Source organism: Pleuronectes platessa, chromosome 13 (assembly GCF_947347685.1).
Source record: "Pleuronectes platessa chromosome 13, fPlePla1.1, whole genome shotgun sequence".
Taxonomy (NCBI): Eukaryota; Metazoa; Chordata; class Actinopteri; order Pleuronectiformes; family Pleuronectidae; genus Pleuronectes; species Pleuronectes platessa.
Genome location: NC_070638.1, coordinates 1,443,393 through 1,461,618, shown reverse-complemented (window position 1 = coordinate 1,461,618; position 18,226 = coordinate 1,443,393). Strand labels below are relative to the sequence as shown.

General features: G+C 44.8%; 3 protein-coding genes across 3 annotated transcripts; all 3 read left to right on the top strand.

Moving 5' to 3' along the window:
• The first annotated feature begins 3,061 nt into the window (after positions 1–3,061).
• LOC128454744 (tripartite motif-containing protein 16-like) lies at positions 3,062–5,181 on the top strand. The gene has a single exon (XM_053438259.1). It carries the CDS (start codon positions 3,217–3,219, stop codon positions 4,891–4,893), a length of 1,677 nt encoding a protein of 558 aa, XP_053294234.1. The 5' UTR covers positions 3,062–3,216; the 3' UTR covers positions 4,894–5,181.
• Positions 5,182–7,130: 1,949 nt separating this feature from the next.
• Positions 7,131–9,565, top strand: LOC128454745 (tripartite motif-containing protein 16-like). Its single transcript, XM_053438260.1, has 2 exons — positions 7,131–7,206; positions 7,459–9,565. The coding sequence occupies exon 2, from the start codon at positions 7,604–7,606 to the stop codon at positions 9,275–9,277; it is 1,674 nt and encodes a 557-aa protein (XP_053294235.1). The 5' UTR covers positions 7,131–7,206; positions 7,459–7,603; the 3' UTR covers positions 9,278–9,565.
• Positions 9,566–9,812: 247 nt separating this feature from the next.
• Positions 9,813–15,727, top strand: znf622 (zinc finger protein 622). The gene is made up of 7 exons (XM_053438254.1): positions 9,813–9,924; positions 11,474–12,056; positions 12,259–12,540; positions 12,775–12,937; positions 13,465–13,577; positions 14,323–14,466; positions 14,736–15,727. Exons 2-7 carry the CDS (start codon positions 11,480–11,482, stop codon positions 14,867–14,869), a joined length of 1,413 nt encoding a protein of 470 aa, XP_053294229.1. The 5' UTR covers positions 9,813–9,924; positions 11,474–11,479; the 3' UTR covers positions 14,870–15,727.
• Positions 15,728–18,226: the final 2,499 nt, after the last annotated feature.

The following is an 18,226-nucleotide window of genomic DNA, read 5'->3' as shown; positions in this document are numbered from 1 at the left end:
ATACGACTACGATGAACAAATATCTTCAATATTCTCTTTGTTGTCACTTGTTTGTACAAGGCAGCGTCTACAAGTCCAACCAACGATAAATAGATAATATTTTCTTTGTGGCCAATATTCATATTTGGGTCCTACTGACTTCAGACATGATTATGTTTCCTTGTAAGGTCAAGTGTGTAAGATTATATTGGCAGAAACTGAATATGAAATAATCCAAGTGATGTTTTCACTTGTGTGTTTAATTCTAAATTGTACAAATTGTTTTCTTTACCCTAGAATGGGTCATTTTATTAAAATACTTTAAACTTAAATACTTTATATTTACATCAAACTAAACTTCCTGAGTTTCTGTGACAACTGAAGCTTAAACAGGTTCGCTCTAGTGTTTGGAAGGTGGGGGTGGGGGGGGGCTGTTCAGCTGCAGCATCACACTTCACCACCAGATGTCCCTGAATTCTATGATTTGAACCTTTTAATGTAGAACCATGAAGAACCTCTTTGTGTCCATGTTCCCTGCTGGACAAGCTGAGGAAGTGCAGTCATGAGGTTATTGGGTTGTTTGGAGGAACATCACCTTCATGTGAACACGATATCTAAAAACTTCCTCGAGGGAATTTCTTCAGCTTTGGTACAAACAACCGTTTGGACTCAGAGATGAAACGATACGAATGTCAGAAATCCGAAGTGCACCTGTGGCCAGAGGCGTACGACCACCGGACAGTTATTCTAGTTTGCTACTAATCTGTCAATCAACAGTTTTCTCAAATATCTAAGTATGTAACGTATAATCGAGTAAATCAGGAAAAGAATAACATAGTTATTAACATTATTAATCATTCTAAAGGCAGCAGAAAGCTGGATTATCCGCTCAGCGTCTCAGTTTGTTGAATTGATGTTTTTGCAGAACTCTTCACTCGTCTCCTCTGGACCTGCAGCTGCACAGTGAACAAACCCACTCTCACTGTTTCCTGTGCTCCTTCCTTCACTTTCATTGTACCCTCCATGTTTGCTTCTCAGCAGCAGGCCGTGTAGAAAACCCTGAAGGGTCACACACTGTCTCAATTTAAAGGGCCCATATTATGAAAATTCCACTTTTGTAGTGCTTCTTCATGTTATCTTGGGTATCTGGCATGTCTACCGTCCCAAAAAGTCTGGGGGAAAAAACTCCCTGGATTTTTTTGTGTGGTTCCTATATGTCAGAAACTATACTCTAGAGTGCGTCCCATTGGATTACGGCAAAAAATACGTATATGCTAACCATGCCCATGTAGGGAGTCTCGCTACATTGCCTTGGATCACGCCCCACGATCATCTCACCGGCTCCGGGGAGAGACGGCCCGGTTCAACGGCTAGTGTTAGCTCGCGAGCTAACGATGGAGCCCGGGCTGACTCTGCCGACACTGTGCATTAGGGTGAAGCTCGGATCCTGCGGAAATCGTTTAGTGTCCCGGGGGCCACCGCCTCGACGATTGGCATGTTGTACGCGGCTACTTAGCTGTCTGAGGCATTAGCTCGCAAGCCCGGAACTCAAGGTAAGCAACTTGTTAACACGCGGCAAAAGCGACGGGGGGAGCGGCGGTGACACGGTGCGATCCGGGCAGTCCGAGGCGGCGACGTTTGATGATCCCAGCCGCTATGTCATCGCATCAGCAGATCCGCCGCTGCCTCGGACTTCCCCGCATCGCACCGTGTCACCGCCTCTTCCCCGGTGTAGCCGGGGAAGCGGCGGACACCAGCATAGTCAGCCAGTGCAGCAGCTCCACGGCCCCACAGCTCCACGGTCATCTCATAGAGGCGATGGGAGGCAGCGCCACGCACCACCAGACGCACTTCCTACGTCTGCTCTGGGGGCAGATGGGTGAGTTTTGACGCGAGGCTCCGTGTGTGTTCAGTGAAACCTCAACATCTAACGGGCTGAGCTGGAATGACACGAGTAGCTCATCAGATGGGTTTGATATCACACAGGTGTCCCCCCTTGTGTGTGTGTGGGGGGGGGGGGGGGGCACTCAAAACAGTTCAATCTGAGGAGGGCTGTTTTAAATGATCCTTCTGGTATTTTGACCAAAATATGTTACAGACATTTCATTAAGACCCCAAGGAGCCATATCAACTGTGGTAAAATGGGCATACGATGTGCCCTTTAAGTTTTGTGTACTTTGTTCTAAATGACCACCTGGCACTTAAAACGTGTGTGACCCAACCAAGTGGTTTGTTGATGAACTCCTCGCCATGGATTTCACTCCCACGACATCGTCAGGCTCTCGCTCAGTTGAAACAGAGTCGATTTCCCCAAAAGCCTTAAGATCACAAGCTGCACGGAGGTGACTCAGGATTCAGAGATGGGAGGCGTCCTGGGGCCAGGCCATGAGGAGCCGTACAAGTCATCAAGAAAGATTTAAATCAGTCCTGAAACAAACAAGCAGCAAATAAAAAAATCGAAAAAACAGTTGTGCTGTGATCATATGTGTTGGTTCTAGACTGCAGATGCTTCATGGTTTTCTACTTCAGAGAAAAGCCCCCCCCCCCCCCCCCCCCACGAGTCCACGGGCGAGATCCTCTAACATTTCAAATGGATCTGATTTTGGAAGAATTGATTAAAAAAATCATTTTGAGATGTGGTGCTCAAAGGAGAGGCTCCAGTCACATGTCTGGCAGCATGTGGTCAGTAGAGGGCAGTATTTCCTCAGTGAGCTGTTGTGAGGGAGGGTTTATTTTCTAACGTCTCCTGTTATTAAACGTGGATTTCTTATTTTTCATTTCTCTGATGATAACCCTCCATCTTAACACTCAGCCAGCTCCTCTCTGTCCATGTGTCCTCGTTGCCTCTCTCAGATCTACAGTGTAGAGGCCTGTCCTGGTTCTTCACGTGGAATTACACTTTGGAGAACTTTGACCTGTGAAAGTCATTAAGTTCTGTCTTATCTGGGTGAACTGTCGAATGACGTGGACTTTGTCAAGTTATCAGTGTTAATAAAACACACCCTGAACATCCTGGGACGAAGCAAAGCTTGTAATTGGCACCTCATTGCAAAGATAACGAGTTTTACTTTGATTAAACATTAACTTGCTCCACCCCCTTCACCGAGCTGCTGTTATAAGTGAAGTGAGAGTGAAGTGAGGTGAAGTTCAGGAGCTGAGAGGCAACGAGAACAACAGGGTTCGGATCTTGATACAACTTTTGTCAGTTAAAGGGAAACTGAGATCCAGGACGGTGAGATGGCTCAGAGAGAATTTCAACTGGAGCAGGAAACGTTCTGCTGTCCGATCTGTCTGGATCTACTGACGGATCCGGTGACTACTGGCTGTGGACACAGCTACTGTAAGAGCTGTATTAACAACCACTGGGACAATGGGGAGGAGAGAGGAAGCTACAGCTGTCCTCAGTGTAGACAGACCTTCACACCGAGGCCTGTCCTGGTGAAAAACACCATGTTAGCTGCTTTAGTGGAGGAGCTGAAGAAGACTGGACTCCAAGCTGCTCCTGCTGATCACTGCTATGCTGGACCTGAAGATGTGGCCTGTGATTTCTGCACTGGGAGAAAACTGAAAGCTCTCAAGTCCTGTTTGAATTGTTTGGCCTCTTATTGTGAAAAACACCTCCAGCCTCATCTTCAGTCAGCTCCACTGAAGAAGCACAAGCTGGTGGAGCCCTCGGAGAAGCTCCAGGAGAACATCTGCTCTCGTCACGACGAGGTGATGAAGATGTTCTGCCGCACTGATCAGCAGTGTATCTGTTATCTCTGCTCTGTGGATGAACATAAAGACCACGACACAGTGTCAGCTGCAGCAGAAAGGACTGAGAGGCAGAGAGAGCTCGGGCTGAGGAGACAAACAATCCAGCAGAGAGTCAAGTACAGAGAGAAAGACGTGAAGCTGCTTCAACAGGAGGAGGAGGCCATCAATGGCTCTGCTGATAAAGCAGTGGAGGACAGTGGGAAGATCTTCACTGAGATGATCCGTCTGCTGAAGAAAAGAAGCTCTGATGTGAAGCAGCAGATCAGATCCCAGCAGCAAACTGTAGTGAGTCGAGTCAGAGAGCTTCAGGAGAGACTGGAGCAGGAGATCACTGAGCTGAAGAGGAGAGACCATGAACTGAAGCAGCTCTCAGACACAGAGGACCACAACCAGTTTCTACACAACTACCCCTCACTGTCACCACTCAGTGGATCTATACACTCATCCAGCATCAGGATCCGTCCTCTGAGGAACTTTGAGGACGTGACAGCAGCTGTGTCCCAGGTCAGAGGTCTACTACAGGACATTCTGAGTGGGACAGAGACAGAGATTTTACAGATTGTGTCTCAAGTGGATGTTTTACTGCTACAACCAAAGCCAAAGACCAGAGCTGACTTCTTAAGATATTCACAGGAAATCACACTGGATCCAAACACAGTAAACAAACGTCTGTTATTATCTGAGGGAAACAGAAAAGTAACATGTATGTTTGAAGATAAGTCTTATTCTGATCACCCAGACAGATTCACTTTCTGGTGTCAGGTCCTGAGTAGAGAGAGACTGACTGGACGTTGTTACTGGGAGGTGGAGGTGGGGGGAGGAAGAGGAGTTGGTGTAGCAGTCACATACAAGAATATCAGCAGAGCAGGAGACTCAGATGAATGTAGATTTGGATACAATGATAAATCTTGGTCATTATATTGTTATGGAAACAGTTATAACTTTTGTTACAACAGCATCAAGACTCGAGTGTCAGGTCCTGTGTCCTCCAGAGTAGGAGTGTACCTGGATCACAGTGCAGGTGTTCTGTCCTTCTACAGCGTCTCTGACACCATGACTCTCCTCCACAGAGTCCAGACCACATTCACTCAGCCTCTCTATGCTGGAGTTAGTGTAAGTTGGAATGGATCCACAGCTGAGTTCTGTAAACTCAAATAGACTCGAGTCATTAAAAGCAGTGATTTAGATTCTGTGTGTAAATCTTTAACTTCTTTTGTCTCCATGTTTGTTGATCAAAGTTCATCGTGGTGACGTTTCTGCTCTGCACAGAGATCAGCTGTCAATCATTCCTGACATGAATGTGTTTGAAAGATCTAATGTTGCTGTTGTTTTCTAAATCATTAAGAAATACGGTTCTGTGATTAAGGTTCTGTAAACTGTATTGATCCTGATATATACGTATGTAATTTTGTATTTCTTCAACAAATAAAAATCATATCAAATGTGTGACGAAGCTGAAGTTTTAAATACTTAACACAGTTTTTAAATCCAGTCTTTCTACTTGTTCTACTCAAGTAAAGTAGAGACACACGACACATGTATTGAACTACAGCAAAAGAGTAAATGTACTTTGTAAAATGCCACACAAGATACTGGTTCCCAGGCCTCACACCTCGTGGACCAGCAGCACAACACAAACCCTCCGGAGCTGCAGGGGGCGGTGTTGCACATGAAGCGCCGCTCGACCGCCGCTGAAGAAGAAGCGACTCGAGTCGATTTCCCCCAAAAGCCTTAAGATCACAATCTGCACGGAGGTGACTCAGGATTCAGAGATGGGAGGCGTCCTGGGGGCCAGGCCATGAGGAGCCGTACAAGTCATCAAGAAAGATTTAAATCAGTCCTGAAGAAAACGGGCGGCAAATAAAAAAATCATAAAACAGTTGTGCTGTGATCATATGTGTTGGTTCTAGACTGCAGATGCTTCATGGTTTTCTGCTTCAGAGAAAAGCCCCCCCCCACGAGTCCACGGGCGAGATCCTCTAATAACATTTCAAATGGATCTGATTTTGGAAGAATTGATTTAAAAAAATCATTTTGTGATGTGGTGCTCAAAGGAGAGGCTCCAGTCACATGTCTGGCAGCATGTGGTCAGTAGAGGGCAGTATTTCCTCAGTGAGCTGTTGTGAGGGAGGGTTTATTTTCTAGCGTCTCCTGTTATTAAAGGTGGATTTCTTACTTTTCATTTTTCTGATGATAACCCTCCATCTTAACACTCAGCCAGCTCCTCTCTGTCCATGTGTCCTCGTTGCCTCTCTCAGATCTACAGTGTAGACCATGGGTGGGCAAACTTTTTAACTCGCAGGCCACAATGGGTTCTAAAATTTGACAGAAGGGCTGGGCCAGGACCAGATGGATGGAGTATTTTTGTGAACTAATATAAATGACATGGAAAAATCATTACATGAAAGGATTTGGCCTTTAACAAATAGCAAAGCATTTATTTGCAAGGCCATTTTAACAAAAACTCTCCTTCGGAGAAGGAGAGTTTTATTCTTTGCTATCTCGAATGCCAACCAAAAACTTGCCTCGGTAGTTGACTCTTGAATCGCAGTTTGTCGGTGAAAAAATGTGGCTGAGTCTGTAAATTAGCCGCCAACCTCTGAGCCGTAGCCGCCCGTTCTTGCGTTGACTGCTTGCTAGCGTAGTTAGCATACCTCGTAGCAAAGTGACGGCTGATGTTGTAGTCCTTGAAAACTACGACGGTTTCTCAGCATATCAGGCATACAGCCTTCGATTGGACTTCAGTGACAAAGTATTTTGTTGTCTACTCCGTGTTAAACACTCGGCACTCATTGTCCACGTTTCATTTCCTTGATCCGCTCATTTTACAGAAGGGCTCACAGGGCAAAGCGAAAAGGTGAAGGGAGATCATGTGCCCTTTCGAGGCCTATACACTCCCGGTCAAATTTAATTTAGCTGACACTTTATCCAAAGCGTCTTACAATAAGTGCATTCAATACTGAGGGTAAAAACACAGAACCCCAAGAAGCAAGAAAGTACAATTTTAAAAGATAAAGCAAAACTACAAAGTGCTATAAGTAAGTGACATTCAAGTGCTAATGAATTGTAAGTTAAAAAAAATCAAAAATAAATATATATATATATTTAAGCCCCGCGGGCCGTACTTTGCCCATGTCTGGTGTAGACAGACCTATCCTGGTCGGCCACACTGGCATCACATGGAATTACACTTTGGAGAACTTTGACCTGTGAAAGTCATTAAGTGTTGTTGAATCTGGGTGAACTGTCGAATGACTTGGACTTTGTCAAGTTATCAGTGTTTATAAAACACACCCTAATTGTAATTGGCTCCTCATTGCAAAGATAACAAGTTTTACTTTGATTAAACATTAACTTGCTCCGCCCCCTTCACCGAGCTGCTGTTTTAAGTGAAGTGAGAGTGAAGTGAGGTGAAGTTCAGGAGCTGAGAGGCAACGAGAACAACAGAGTTCGGATCTTGATACAACTTTGGTCAGTTATGTTATGTATTTTTACTTGTGTTTTTCATTTGTGAAGCACTTTGTAAGTTCGTTTTTATTCCATTGAAAAGATTCGTTAACTTTTCTGGAAACTTAGCAGAATGTGAATCTTACAACCTGTGCTGCTGTGAGCTGAATGTGACAGTTCCCAGTGCAACTATTCACTTTGAGATGTGATACAAAGATAAAAACTCAAAACCAGCTCCTCCCAGTCAGGTTATGTCTGCGTCTCCTCCCTTCACAGTGTGTCAGTGTAAGAACCAGTGAACAACAAGCTGTGAACTGTGGGAGCTGAGTCACTGCAGGGAGTGAACGAGAGAGGGAGGAGCAGAGATCTGTTTCTGTTCAGAGTAAGTGAAACTGTTCTTCAGTCTCTGGCAGCAGCTGAAATGGCGCAGCAAGAAAATCAACTGGAGCAGGAAACGTTCTGCTGTCCGATCTGTCTGGATCTACTGAAGGATCCGGTGACTACTGGCTGTGGACACAGCTACTGTAAGAGCTGTATTAACATCCACTGGGACAATGGGGAGGAGAGAGAAATCTACAGCTGTCCTCAGTGTAGAGAGACCTTCACACCGAGGCCTGTCCTGGGGAAAAACACCATGTTAGCTGCTTTAGTGGAGGAGCTGAAGAAGACTGGACTCCAAGCTGCTCCTTCTGATCACTGCTATGCTGGACCTGAAGATGTGGCCTGTGATGTCTGCACTGGGAGAAAACTGAAATCTCTCAAGTCCTGTTTGGTTTGTTTGGCCTCTTATTGTGAAAAACACCTCCAGCCTCATCTTCAGTCAGCTCCATTTAAGAAGCACAAGCTGGTGGAGCCCTCGGAGAAGCTCCAGGAGAACATCTGCTCTCGTCACGACGAGGTGATGAAGATGTTCTGCCGCACTGATCAGCAGTGTATCTGTTATCTCTGCTCTGTGGATGAACATAAAGACCACGACACAGTGTTAGCTGCAGCAGAAAGGACTGAGAGGCAGAGAGAGCTCGGGCTGAGGAGACAAACAATCCAGCAGAGAGTCCAGGACACAGAGAAAGACGTGAAGCTGCTTCAACAGGAGGAGGAGGTCCTCAATGGCTCTGCTGATAAAGCAGTGAAGGACAGTGAGGAGATCTTCACTGAGATGATCCGTCTGCTGGAGAAAAGAAGCTCTGATGTGAAGCAGCAGATCAGATCCCAGCAGGAAACTGAAGTGAGTCGAGTCAGAGAGCTTCAGGAGAGACTGGAGCAGGAGATCACTGAGCTGAAGAGGAAAGACCAGGAACTGAAGCAGCTCTCAGACACAGAGGACCACAACCAGTTTCTACACAACTACCCCTCACTGTCACCACTCAGTGGATCTACACACTCATCCAGCATCAGGATCCGTCCTCTGAGGAACTTTGAGGACGTGACAGCAGCTGTGTCCCAGGTCAGAGGTCAACTAGAGGACATTTTGAGTGAGACAGAGACAAAGATTTTACAGATTGTGTCTCAAGTGGATGTTTTACTGACACAACCAGAGCCACAGACCAGAGCTGACTTCTTAAGATATTCACAGGAAATCACACTGGATCCAAACACAGCAAACAAACTTCTGTTATTATCTGAGGGAAACAGAAAAGTAACATGGACGAGTGAATATCAGTCTTATTCTGATCACCCAGACAGATTCACTGATTGGCCTCAGGTCCTGAGTAGAGAGAGTCTGACTGGACGTTGTTACTGGGAGGTGAAGATGAGGAGAGGAGGAGGAGTTAATGTAGCAGTCACATACAAGAATATCAGCAGAGCAGGAAACTCATGTGAATGTTTTTTGGGAACAAATGATAAATCTTGGTCATTATATTGTTGTAGAAACAGTTATAACTTTTATTACAACAGCATCGAGATTCGAGTGTCAGGTCCTCTGTCCTCCAGAGTAGGAGTGTACCTGGATCACAGTGCAGGTGTTCTGTCCTTCTACAGCGTCTCTGACACCATGACTCTCCTCCACAGAGTCCAGACCACATTCACTCAGCCTCTCTATGCTGGAGTTTGGCTTTATGATGGATCCACAGCTGAGTTCTGTAAACTCAAATAGACTCGAGTCATTAAAAGCAGTGATTTAGATTCTGTGTGTAAATCTTTAACTTCTTTTGTCTCCATGTTTGTTGATCAAAGTTCGTCGTGGTGACGTTTCTGCTCTGCACAGAGATCAGCTGTCAATCATTCCTGACATGAATGTGTTTGAAAGATCTAATGTTGCTGTTGTTTTCTAAATCATTAAGAAATACGGTTCTGTGATTAAGGTTCTGTAAACTGTATTGATCCTGATATATACGTATGTAATTTTGTATTTCTTCAACAAATAAAAATCATATCAAATGTGTGATGAAGCTGAAGTTTTAAATACTTAACACAGTTTTTAAATCCAGTCTTTCTACTTGTTCTACTCAAGTAAAGTAGAGACACACTACACATGTATTGAACTACAGCAACAAAGTAAATGTACTTTGTAAAATCCGACACAAGATACTGGTTCCCAGGCCTCACACCTCGTGGACCGGCAGCACAACACAAACCCTCTGGAGCTGCAGGGGGCGGTGTTGCACATGAAGCGCCGCTCGACCGCCGCCGAAGAAGAAGCGACTCGCCCTCGTGTGTCGTTGGTGCTGCAGCGGAACAGAGTTTGGGGCTCGATCACCGGACACACTTCCATCGGTGCTGCCTTGCTCACCGGACTACTCAGTAAGTGTCACCGTTCGTGTTGCCCGCACGTGTGTGATAAAGTCCTGGACAGTGACAGACACGTGGCCTGTTAAATGTGAAAGGCTGCACAAATGTGATGAGGTTTGGTTAGCTTGTTGCTAGCCGTTGCCTGAGTGTTTGGTTAGCTTGTAGCTAGCTGTTGCCTGAGTGTTTGGTTAGCTTGTTGCTAACCCTTGCCTGAGTGTTTGGTTAGCTTGTAGCTAGCTGTTGCCTGAGTGTTTGGTTAGCTTGTAGCTAGCTGTTGCCTGAGGTTTGGTTAGCTGGTAGCTAGCCGTTGCCTGAAGTTTGGTTAGCTGTTTGTTAGCCGATGAACTATCGTTTAATTTCGCCGTCGACCCGCTTTAACTTCCTTTTTACGCGACAGCTAGGTTGTAACTGCGCAGCTAGCTAGCTAGGCTAATGTCCAGTAGATCGATGTTATGACTGTCAACAGAAAGTTCGTTCCTTTACTGTTACTAGACAACGCGTATTCGTGTGTTTTCCAGATTTATGGTTTTCACTTTTAAATGCAACATTCCCGTATTAAAGGTCCAGTGTGTACGATTTGGGTGAAATGTCCTGTTGGCAGAAACTGAGGATAAATTAATCCTGGTGATGGTTCACGAGTGTATTTTGTCTATATCGTACGAATTGTTTTTTTATTTAATCTAGACTGAGTCATTGATATTTACATACTTCATATTTATACCAGGAGCGGATCCTCTCCACGGAGGCAGCCATGTTTTATACAGTAGATAAAGACTGGACAAAATATCCAGCTGAAGTTTACCTCAGGTTCTCTGTCATGTTTGGAAGGGGAGGGGGGTTCAGCTGCAATATGACACCTCACCACCAGATGGCACTACATCCTACACACTGAACCTTTACATGCTAAAGGAAGACGCTTGTTCAGTTCACGTTTTTCTGTTTGTTTATTTTATAAGCTGCTCTATAAAGACTCCATTGTTCACCTCAATGTCAGTGAGCTCTGCAGACTGCCTACACCACATTCATACACACTTCATTATCATGTAAGATAGATGATAACACATCTGCATAAAGGTGATTCGTAGGTTAGAGGTTGGAAAATTGAGTCCTAAGAAGTCACAGAGCAATAGTTAGTGACTCACTGAGTTATTACATGTTAATATACTGCAGGAAATAACTGCATAAGAAAATGGGTTTAAATCACCCTGTAGCATCAAAGCACTGTTTTGCCCAATTTCTTCCAACAAAGCTTATGATTCTAAGACTTTGCTTATTTTAGTTAATACCGATTTGCCACTAATTTAAATATACAATTTACCAACAGTCTGCAGCAACTGATAAAAGAACATGTTGGCTTTGGAGTTGAGTGTCTCTGGGATCTTTGGTGTAAAGCAGCTTCATACCATCAGCTATTTTCTGAAATGAGTTTGGTCTGTTGTTGTTTTGTGTATTTGGGCAGAATCCAAATGGTTTTAAGAATGTGTTGTCGGCATTGTGAAGCCCTCTGTGACAAATTAGTGATTTGAGACGTATGAGTAATTTCAACGTGACCTGTTTCCAGGTTGCCATGGCCTCCTACACGTGCATCAGCTGCCGAGTTGCTTTCTCCGATGGCGAAGTGCAGCGAGCTCACTACAAGACCGACTGGCACCGCTACAACCTGAAGCGCAAGGTGGCCGACATGCCCCCCGTCACGGCCGAGAACTTCCAGGAGCGCGTCCTGGCCCAGAGGGCTGCTGCCGAAAAACATCTGCAGGAGTCGTCGAGCACAGAGGGCTGTGCCGTCTGCAGCAAGAAGTTCTCCACCACCAACGCCTACCAGAACCACCTGCAGTCCCACAAGCACCAGCAGGCCGAGAAGCAGGCGCTGCTGGCCGCCCAGAAGGAAGTGGAGAGGATGAACGAGAAGAACCTGGAGAAGGGACTCGGTGATGAGAAGGTGGATCAAGACGCCAGGAACGAGGCCCTGCAGCAAGCCCTGAAAGAGCAGCAGAGGTCGAGCCTGGCCAAGCAGGGGAAGGCCCAGACGTCACAAGGAGGGGCGAAGGAGAAGACAGAGAGGCCGGAGATACCCCCCCGCATGATGTGGCTGGAGGAGCAAGCCAAGAGGCAAGAGAGAGAAGAGGGAGCCACGGCCGAGGGAGGTAATATCTGAGTAAACCTCAAACCTTATTTAAAAGATAAAGTACCACCAAGTTCTGTTTTACGTGCTTTTTGCAGTTATCTATATGTTAAGACTTGAGGTTGTTTCTCTTGAAATGTAATCGTGTACACTACAGAAGTTGATGATAAACTTATTTGAGTTTTCATTTGTGGTGTTAAAATGTTCTGATGAAAATCTTTCAGAAGAGTGGGAGGACATTGACCAGGAGGAGGAGGAGGAGGAGGATGATGAGATGGAGGACCTTGAAGAGGAAACGATTGATCAGGAGGAAGAGGACTCTGTGGGTCTGTCTGACCCCCCCCCAGCTGGTCTGCCAGGCTCCATCCCCGTCACCGACTGCCTGTTCTGCTCCCATCACTCAAAGTCACTCTTGAAAAATGTCGCCCACATGACCAAAGTCCACAGCTTCTTCATCCCCGACGTGGAGTTCCTTGTGGACCTCGGGGGCCTGGTCCGGTACCTCGGTGAGTTCTGAGCACAGTTCACTCACCTGGATCCTGAAGTGTAGTGTTGAGCAGGAAAATGAAACCAGAACTAAAGAGGAGGAAAGACTCCTTCCACTCACTTCTGTGTCTTTATGTGAATTTCCAAATGCAGCAGACATTAAAGTTTGTAATTCTGTGCAAGTCATGTGAAAACAGCTGCCAGTTATTATGTAATGTTCTTATTCTAACAAACTCTTCTCCTCCTCGTCCCAGGAGAGAAGGTCGGAGCCGGGAACGTGTGTTTATGGTGTAACGAGAAGGGGCGCTCGTTTTATTCAGCAGAAGCAGTTCAGAGTCACATGACAGACAAAAGCCACTGTAAGCTCTTCACTGATGGAGATGCTGCTCTGGAGTTTGCCGACTTCTATGACTTCAGGTAATTAAAGTTACTATGATCTATAACCTGTGATTTGCTCAGCTGTGGGAGGTGATCTACATCTTGACACTTCACCACTAACTTCTACGCACTGACCCTTTAAGCAAAGCCGTTGGGTTTCGTGGTCGTCCGTCCATCCACTCCATTCTTGATCTTTTAAAAACACAATTAGGGAATCTTTAAATTAAATGATTTAATCTGGAGGTCAAGTTCTCTGTTTACCATACAAAGCATGTTCTTGTGCACTTGATGTATCAGGAACACCAGCAGCGAATTTCATTTCATCTGGTTCTAATATTCACTTGTACTCACTGATTACTTGATGAGAATTTGGTGTCAAAGGTCACTGAACCAAACGGCACTAAACTCATTTGGGTTTTAAAATGTGGATTCCGCCTCCTGCTTGTTTGACCCTGAACCGATGTGTTGTTTTAAAAGCAGAATTTAAAGGCATCTGGATTTATTTGTGCTGCATCTCTGTCATTTTTGTTCACTTTCTTTTTGTTTGCTTTGTTTTTCGTCCACAGGAGCAGCTACCCTGACAGCAAGGAGGGGGGGGATTCAGAGATGACCGAAGATCTGCCTGACGACAAAGACCTGGAGTGCGACGACGAGACGCTGGAGCTGACGCTGCCGTCAGGTGACTTCAACATGAGTTTCATCTCCCTCACGAAACGCTGGTTTCTACTCGACTCGAAAGTTGTTTTTGTTTAGTGTTGATCAGCCAAGTATAAATTATGATAGAAAGAAAACGTTTGTGTCACAAAAACATGAACCAAACACCATGGAAGTGCAAAACAAAAAAGATTTAATATTTACATAATTTGTGAACTCCCCTCACTTTGAATGCAAAACTCGGAGCACAAACTGATGTGACACAGATATGATATATGGTCACACCTGCTTTCTTTATTTCAAATAAGTCCAGTTGCTTTATTTTAAATCAGCTTTATTATTCATATCTGCAACCTACATTTTGCACTTTGCTTAGTGGTGCTGTTTTATAGTAAAAAAAAAATCCAATCAGAGTAGATTTTTCTTGTGTATTTTGCATATATACATTTTTTGTCCTTGACATATTATACTAATGATCTGGTCATAAAGGCACATTTGTGCTGAACAAATGAAGATACCCAGCTGTGGCATGATAATCACTTAATGTAATATATAAAGGCAAAAGCATTAAAAGATAAACCAGGACTCCCAGTGGTTAATCACAGAGAAATATTGTGCAATTATTACATTATGTTGAATGTGTAAGCCCCAGTTGATTGTCTCTTTTAATAATTGTAGATGTTGCTCAAGGATCTGTGCTGTCATTCTCTGGTTTTATTATGTGCTCGTGCTCTAACTGGAATTCTTGTGATTGCTGTGTGTTTCTTCAGGAGCCAAGATCGGCCATCGCTCCCTCATGAGATATTACAAGCAGCGATTTGGATATCAGCGAGCGGTGGTTCTCAGCCACAACAAGAACGCCGTGGGCCGAGTCCTCCGGCAGTACAAGGCGCTGGGCTGGGGAGGAGATGGAGGTAAGAGTGCACCACCAAATCTAAATATTGTTATCTATCTAAATCCACACCTGTCCTGAGAGTTGTCCTCTTGTGCTCACATTCTAGCACAGTCTCTGATGAGCGCTCAACGTCCCACTGATAAATAAAACCAAATAACTTCTCTGAGTTTAGATTTAAAGTCTTTAGTGTTGTGAGGGCTCCTGTTCTCTTCTCATTATTCCACCATGAAGACAAGAGAACTGTTCCTGAACCTGTCTGCCCCCCCCCCCCTTCTCTCTTTCTCTCAGGCAACAGCGCGTTCAATCGGAACCAGAGAGACATGAAGTACGTCCAGCTGATGAAGAAAAAATGGATGCTGAAGCTGGGCATGAACAACAACGCCAACAAGCAGAAGCACTTCAGAATCCAGATCATGTTCTAGACTGTGTGTGGGGAACCGGACGTGGTGTGAGACCGTGGCTCGGTCACGTCTTTGCTGTTTTCCAGGCAACAGGACTGAGTTCAGAATCGAGCACAGCTGCAGACGCTGTGGCTCCTCCCACTGCGGCAGGAAGAACCCTCAAACTGTCAGATCAGACCAAATCTGTCACCATCTCATGTGTTGTGTTGATTTGATTGTGTTCTATCACTGAGTGGAAAGTGTAGGTCCACAGGAAATCAGCTTGAAATGAACTTGTGATTTGACGACAAGGGAGGAGATCTCATCAACTTTACTAAGCAACCATCAGTGTCACAAATTATTTAGAATCTATATTTACAACTGCTGCAGTTGGTCTTTATCAAGGAGTTCGACCAGTGAGCGATTAGATCTTTATAACAAATAATGCATCCAACTAAATACATGTTTCATATTTATTGGATACAGTTTAGCTCTGGTTTACATTTTGTTTGCCGGTGCAGGAACCATTAAGAAATAAAACTTAGCAGCTATGACCCGTGTCCTTGATCGAATCCAACGTTTTAATTTGTTGAGCAGGAAAGAGAAGTCTTCTCATAGAACTATGATGCAATAAACGTCTCTTACGTCCTTATAGAAAAGAGACACGTCAAAGATATGGAGGTTAGAAATGATCCTTACTTTTTTTTTTTTTTTACTAAAATGCTCCACTTTTGACATCTTTCCTAATCATGCCCCCTGGTGGCTGGCTGCAGTACTGATCGTAAAGTGAACCCAACTTTAAACAATCCGTTAAGTAGTTCTTATCGCACCGATTTATCTTGTAAGAGTTTTGTTTTGGTTTTGATGAAATAAAAACGGTGTTGAACATCATGATTGACAGCTGCGGTGTGGACTTCTCCTCCTGGTTCTTTTAAACACTGACGGTTCCTCTGGATCTTCAGCCGTCTCCTGAAGACAGGGTTTGATCTGTGGATCTTCATCTCTCTCAGAGACGTCAGACTGATCAGGCGCTGTGGGCCTCGTGCAGATGATGTCATGGAAAGCTGATGGGGCTTCTCCAGCCGGATGCTGACCCACCACACACCAGCCCTTTAATGAGCTCAGCCACTCCATCTGTTTGTGGTCCTCCACTCTATCTTTGGCAGGCTCTCCACTTCCTTTCTTCGGCTGGGAGAGTGTTTGTGGCACAATGGTTTCGGGGGTGAAGGCGCCTCGTACAGAACGCCACTGAAGAACAGAGGGGGGGGGGGGGCTCTGCAGACAGGCCGACGGTGGGAAGGAGAATAATTGATCAGGACGACTTGGCTGAGGAGCATTAGCACTGTGGAGGTGATGGGAGGAGGTGGTTCTTTAAATTAGCTCGACCGTTTGATGTTTAATTTGCTCACCTTCTGTATTTAGATTGTTGCCTTAGAATCTACTGGTTGCTCCTGATCTTGAAGTTGAATTGGATCATCTGAATTCATGTGAAGACTTTTTCACAAAGCTTACGTGTTCCACCAGCTCCCTTTTTAGATTCAGCTCCAGTGAGGCTGCTGGGGACAGAGGTTTCTGGGTTCAGCTGGAAACATGAGTTATGAAACATTGAGAGGAACAACTTCTTTGGTTGTTGTGAAATGCCTCTGACAGATGTTTGTCCTCCATCATGAACTTTTAACTCTTCAAATCACATCTGGCCTCTCTCCCCTGGACCAGTAGAGAATTTTAAGTTCAGTCAATTGTTAGAAAACATTCAAAAGTGCAGAGAAGTGAGTCCATGAAAAACACCAAACATTCCCATTTCAATAATTGTAAGAATTGATGGATTCATCAATTGATGCAGCTGTTCTTAACATAGAAACGTTAACTTAACAAAAACAAGTTTAAATAAGATTTACTTTCAAAGTTTCTCTATAAATATGGATAAATGTGGACCCACAAGTTCTTATCAAGGGTTTACAGCTGTGATGAATCGAGCACAAGGGGATGAGGGATGTCTTTTGTTAAATAGTTCCATTAAAGGAAGAAACATCAGACTTTATCCAGAAAAGAACAATCTAGAAGCACATCTGGATAAAGGGGAACATCTGGGAATTTTTGTTTCTCTCTCTTTAACAATGTGAGATAGGAAGTTTTTACACACACTGATTTCCTGGGGAATCATTTGTGGACCTGAAGGTGTATTTTGGGAACTGGTATCGATCAGTTTGCATCGGCTTGATTTGAATTTAAGGAGCGAGTTGGGCCTTGGAGGAGGAACGTGCTCTGAGTGCCATTCTAGTCAGTGGGGGGGCACCACCCTCTCAGATGGAAGTTGAAATCCAAAAGTAAATTCGGAGGCGGTCGATCTCAGTCCCCCCCCCCCCCTTCCTAAACAAACCTGTTCAGACGCAGCTCGCCCAGCCCCCCCCCCGGCTCTCAGCTCCAGCCCGGTCTCCCTTCGAGCCCTGGGGACCTGGTATTGATCGGTGCTCAGTAGGTAGTGATTGGACATGAGTGGATAATTTCCTTTGCTGCATTAGAGTCCATTACTGGCCCACTCCCCGGAAAGCGATAGACATCGTCAGAAGAAAAAAAGAAGGAGAGAAGATTCTTCTTGGAAAAGCAGTTTCCTCCTCCTCCTCCTCCTCCTCCTCTTCCTCCTCCTCCTCTTCCTCCTCCCACCCAGAACAGTGGGGAGTTCCAGGGTGACATAGGAAATTAGTTTATTGTTTGTCTTCATTCAGGAAAGACTTCAGCACCACCCGATCATTTAGACGTTTCTAGATGGACACATGGACTTTTTTGTAAAATCCTCCTGTCATGGCAGCTTCTCTGGATTATTACGCATCTAATAAATATAAACTAGGATTATTATTTTTGTGAGCACAGTCTTTTCCCACAGTTAACTGAAGCATCGGTGCATCCAATGAGATGCAGCTGGAGTTTGGTTGGAGGTGGTTGATGGAAGAGGATCAGATGTTTGATTTGCTTTTGATGAAATATTAAAAACCAGCTCTGAGCCCAGATGTGATGATCTGAAGTTGAGCTGCAGCTTTGTGCTCAAACTCTTGTTTCTCTCTCGGTCCTGTCACTATGAAAAGGAAAATCTGCAACTTCATACTGTGGCTTTCGTTTTTGAACTTGGTGCATTGTGAATACATGATATCTGAACATGTATCTGAAAATGTCCTCGTCTTAGTCTGGGAAGAAAATGTATGTCGACTGAAACTGCAGTGCTGTTTCTTTTCTTTATAACAATATTAAATAAACTTAACTTTTTAAAGGATCTGTGGCTTCACCTAATGTTGTATAAGTTCATTTGACCCCCACTGGTAAGAGTGTGCCCCCCCCCCCCCCAAGAACCCTTGAATGAGACCCACTGAGCTGTGAAGATGATGCATCTTCTCTCCAGGCTGC

Bases quoted from the DNA above. Each gene is read 5' to 3' on its own strand.
- LOC128454744 (XM_053438259.1), top strand. From the start codon at position 3,217: ATGGCTCAGAGAGAATTTCAACTGGAGCAGGAAACGTTCTGCTGTCCG.
- LOC128454745 (XM_053438260.1), top strand. From the start codon at position 7,604: ATGGCGCAGCAAGAAAATCAACTGGAGCAGGAAACGTTCTGCTGTCCG.
- znf622 (XM_053438254.1), top strand. From the start codon at position 11,480: ATGGCCTCCTACACGTGCATCAGCTGCCGAGTTGCTTTCTCCGATGGC. The intron at 12,938-13,464 runs GTAATTAAAGTT...TTTCGTCCACAG, and splicing joins GCCGACTTCTATGACTTCAG to GAGCAGCTACCCTGACAGCA. The intron at 14,467-14,735 runs GTAAGAGTGCAC...TCTTTCTCTCAG, and splicing joins GGGCTGGGGAGGAGATGGAG to GCAACAGCGCGTTCAATCGG.